Source organism: Musca autumnalis, unplaced genomic scaffold (genome assembly GCF_047663935.1).
Source record: "Musca autumnalis isolate F117 unplaced genomic scaffold, ASM4766393v1 scaffold_1, whole genome shotgun sequence".
Classification (NCBI taxonomy): domain Eukaryota; kingdom Metazoa; phylum Arthropoda; class Insecta; order Diptera; family Muscidae; genus Musca; species Musca autumnalis.
In genome coordinates this window covers 81,728,505-81,733,072 of record NW_027411644.1, presented here as the reverse complement: position 1 = coordinate 81,733,072, position 4,568 = coordinate 81,728,505, and the positions used below count along the sequence as shown (strand labels likewise).

General features: G+C 37.2%; 1 protein-coding gene across 1 annotated transcript; it reads left to right on the top strand.

Moving 5' to 3' along the window:
* Positions 1-232: 232 nt before the first annotated feature.
* Positions 233-2,536, top strand: LOC141391447 (odorant receptor 85b-like). Its single transcript, XM_073964361.1, has 4 exons — positions 233-287; positions 344-639; positions 2,262-2,417; positions 2,480-2,536. The coding sequence occupies exons 1-4, from the start codon at positions 233-235 to the stop codon at positions 2,534-2,536; spliced, it is 564 nt and encodes a 187-aa protein (XP_073820462.1).
* The last annotated feature ends 2,032 nt before the right edge of the window (positions 2,537-4,568 follow it).

The following is a 4,568-nucleotide window of genomic DNA, read 5'->3' as shown; positions in this document are numbered from 1 at the left end:
GGCTTTGTTTAATTTTGAAAAAATTGTTCAGTGGTTAATTGCTAGGGAAATAAAAGGTGAACGGAATGCAACACAGTCGCTGCCTTATTTCATGTATGTACCCTGGGATTGGAAGGAAAACAATTGGTCGTATTACCTGTTATATGGGCTACAATGTTGGGCCGCCTACACATCAGTGGTGGCACAATTTGCAAATGATTTGCTGGTATTTGCTTTTGTTGCTCAACTTGTAATGCATTTTGATGCAATTGCAGGCAAAATTTCCAACTATGAACCAGGAAACGAGAGTAAAAGTTTGATGAAAGAAACTTTAGCTTTTTCAAAGGATATACATTTTCTAAAGGACATCATTTATCAGCATTGTGTTCTATTGGAGTAAGTATTTGGAATAATTTTTTTTATAAAAATTTATTTTCACGGTATTTTTCTCTTTACAGTTTATCCGATCGTATCAATGAAATATTTCTTTTATCGTTCTTGGTTAATTTTTTTACCGCTTCAGTGCTGATTTGCTTCTTGGGTTTCCAAATGTCAGTTGGGGCTTCGTATTTTTATTTGTTTAAATTGGCCTTTTTTTTAATGATGATGCTAACGCAGGGCTTCTTTCTTTGTCATTATAGCCAGAAGTTAACTGATGCGGTAAGTAGAAAATAAATTAAATGGGATTAATGTTACCGAGCAGAAGGGAGTCCTTATTGAAAAAGGCAGGACAAGCAGAAAGTATTATTATAGTCGAGGGAGACTTTGTAAGCAACCGGAAGATAGAACTTAAGACGTAGAGAAGGGAGTGTTTATGGACGAACAGAAGAGGGTCTTTATAAAAGAAGAGAAGAGAGTCTTTATAGACGAAGAAAAGGGAGTCTGAATAGACGAGCAGAAGGGTTGGTTTACTGATAGAAAGGAGGCTTTGTAGATGAAGAGAAGGGAATCTTTATATACGAGTAGAAGGTAGCCTTTATAGACGAGCTGAAGGGAATCTTTACATAGGAACAGGAGGGAACCTTTATAGACGAGCAGAAAGGAGTCTTCACAGACATGCAGAAAGGAGTCTTCACAGACGAGCAGAAGGGAGTCTTTACGGAGGAACAGAAGGGAGCCATTATAGAAGATAAGAGGTGTAGATTAATTGACAGAAAGGATGCTTTATGGACTAACAGAAGGGAGTCTTTATAGACGAATATGAGGGAGTCTTCATAGACGATCAGAAGGGAGTCTTTACATAGGTACAGAATGGAGCCTTTATAGACGAGCAGAAGGGAGTCTTTATAAACGAGCAGTTTGGAGTCTTTACGGAGGAACAGAAGGTAAGAGGTGTAGATCAATTGACAGAAAGGATGCTTTATGGACGAACAGAAGGAAGTCTTTATAGACAAACAGGAGGTAGTTTTCCTAGAAGGGAGTCTACAGAGGTACAGAAGGGAGTCTACAGAGGTAGAGAAGGGAGCCTTTATAGGTGAACAAAAGGGAGTCTTTATAATTGACCTGAATGTGGCCTTCAGACGAGCTAAAGGGAGTATTTATAGACAAGCAATAAGGGTTCTTTATAGACGAGCTGAAGGGAGGGCAATATTTACAGAGGAACAAAAGGGAGCCTTTATAGACGAGGAGAAGGGAGGGTTTATAGACAGAATGGCGAATTTATAGATGAGCTAAAGGTACAGAAGGGAGCCTTTATTGCTGAGCAGAAGGGAGTCTTTATAATTGAGCTGAAGGTGGTCTTCATAGACGAGCTAAAGATAGTATTTATAGACAAGCTAAAGGGGTTCTTTATAGACGAGCTGAAGGGAGTCTTTATAGACGTGCTGAAGGGAGGGAAATATAGACATAATGGCTACTTTATAGTCGAGCTAAAGTGCGTCTTTATATGCGAACAAAAGGAAGTCTTTAGAGAAAAAATTGCCACTTTTAAACGAACAGAAGGGAGTCTTATTATAAAAAACGGGTCTCAATAGCTGTGTAATTTTCAGTTAGGTAGAAGGACCAAAGTAAATCATACAGTTTACCATATTAAAAACAATCAACACACCTGCATGATTCTTAAATCCCCGATCTTCATTTCCTTAGAGCAGCGTCGCCCATAATATTTCCATCAATACTACAGCATATGTGTATGCATTGGTGAAAAAAACAACAACCACATGATATTCATCGTTTGTTTATTTACACGTACACTGTACGTGAGAGAGAGAAGCAAATGCAAAAACAACTCAGTGGGCGCCCTCACTATACTTCTTTGCAAAGACAGCGCGTCTCTGCCTTAGAGTCATAGTGTAGCTGATGCTGCTTATAACCAAAATTGGAGAAAGGCTGATATTCGCTATCAAAAAATGTTAATATTAATTGCAGAGCGTGCACAAAAACCAGTTTATTTTAAAGCTTCATCACTAGTACCAGTCTCGCGTAGAACTCTCACCTTGGTAAGATATTTTTAATATTTTTCCCTAAATATATTTTTAAATTTTTTCAAATCTTTTTACAGTTGATGCGACTATCCTATAAATTATTTGCATTTTTGAGACTTATGTATGCCCAATGATTACAATTATTTTTGTAAAGTATCAGTTTTTTACTGTAAGAATAAACCATCACTAATTCGAAATTATAGTTTTAAATTTCCCGAATTCTAGGAACAAAGCAACACCAACCAGCAAGGTCTCAATTCTGTTTCTATGAAAATGTGAAATGAAATAAATTATAAAGGACCAAACCTATAACTCTGCGTGTTGCGTGTGCGTTCAAAAATACAAAAATATAGGTTTTGCCCAAAGAAAATATTTTTCATTTCAAATTTTCATGAAACTAGAATTCAGCCCTAGTAAGGAAAGAAGGATTAAAATTAATTTCAATATAATTTGGAGAATTTTTTTCTAGACCAAAATGAGACACATTTTCCAAATTTGCCTCCAAAGATGCAGTTAAATCACATGTATAAGTGATTTGCAAGTGCATCAAATTATGCATTTTCACGAATGAGTTTTACAAGAGCGTGACCACTGAAAGATGCGCTCCATTTTCACTGCATTTTAACTAACCGTTTGGCATTGCATTTTAACTAATCCTTTGGTACTACATTTTAACTTACCTTTTTGGCATTGCATTTTAACTATTCCTTTGGAATCGCATTTTAACTAACCTTTTAGGGTAGAATAGGATGCAGTCCAATTTGCATAAAAGCTCGCGTTTTAATGCAGTGCTATGGAGGGATTTTAAAGGCACTCTTCGGAATGTATTTTTATGCAGTTCAAAGATTCAATAAAAATGCAAGCCATTGCAAAATATCCTAGAATTAATCAACAGAATTTATTATTTGTGTAAAACAAAAATATTACAAACTTTATTACATTAACACAAATTATGAAATTTCTTCATTAAATTCAATCGCAACTGTTATTGTTGTTGTAACAGTGTCTTATATGTTTGTATATTCTTTTTTCTACTTTATCTGGCTGTGGGTCAATCTCTAGTTCCAGGAACGTGGCCGCTTCGTTGGGATGTAACCAAAGATCCACTAGAGGAAGTTGATTAGGTTTGGCGGGGCAATTGAATTTGTGCCGTGTGTTGTTCGCATGCCACCGTGGTGCAATGGTTAGCACGTCCGCCTTGCACTCAGAAGGTCTGCGGTTCGAATTCCAAGCCAAGCAACATCAAATTTACAACTTTGGCAAAATTCCCCCTCAGTAATGCTGGCGACATTTCCTGAGTATTTCAGCCATGAAAAACTTCTCTACAAGTGGTGTCGTAAGACACGCCGTTCGGACTCGGCGATATAAAGTAGGTCCCATATCATTGAGCCAATGTGAATCGGCGTGCACTCATTGATATGAGAGAAGTCTCCCTTGTCCCTTCGGGGATGTTGTGGGAACATATGTACGTATGTATGTCGTTCGCATACAGGGCAGATGTTTTCCACAGTGAAGTTGATCCTTGGCCGATAGGAGTTTATACTGCTGCACTTTCCCGAGCGTAGTTGAGCCAAAACACATTTGGGGATGTTATTGCCCCATCTAAATCTCAATACATATACCTGTTTCTTGAATAATGTGGGTGGTACGCAAAGGAGGGGGGGGGGGGGGCGAACCCCCTGTGCGAAGTGGTTTGGTCGAACAAAATTTGTGGAGCTACTTAATCATTTTAATAATTTAATATCATTAATATTTTTTTATGTTTAGAAATGAAAACTTACATTCTTCTGAAGTTCCTATACTGAAAATGTACTTTATTAATAAAAAATTTTGTTTGAATACTGTTTTTGATAGAAACTTCCGGTAAATTCACAATTACTTCTTTTTGACATATCATTTCATTATTAAGGGGTGACCGCGAGTTGTAAAGCCTAATAGGAGCCATTCGTTATGACTTTTTTTGCTAGAAAACCACGCAAATTTTTCTGTATATTGTTATACTCTACTCCACAATGTGGGAAGGGTATTATAAGTTTATTTTGCTAAAAATGCATGTAATACCGCGAATTATTCGTCGTAGACCCCAATATTATATATTATTTTCATATCACGGCGAGATAAAGCGATATAGCGAAGTGTGTCCGTCCGTCCGTCTGTCCGTGTGTC

What these genes read in the sequence shown, in the direction of transcription:
- LOC141391447 (XM_073964361.1), top strand. Translation starts at nt 233, where the DNA reads ATGCATTTTGATGCAATTGCAGGCAAAATTTCCAACTATGAACCAGGA. An exon ending in CTATGAACCAGGAAACGAGA is followed by an intron (nt 288 to 343) that starts GTAAAAGTTTGA and finishes CATTTTCTAAAG; the next exon opens with GACATCATTTATCAGCATTG. An exon ending in CGCGTAGAACTCTCACCTTG is followed by an intron (nt 2,418 to 2,479) that starts GTAAGATATTTT and finishes ATCTTTTTACAG; the next exon opens with TTGATGCGACTATCCTATAA.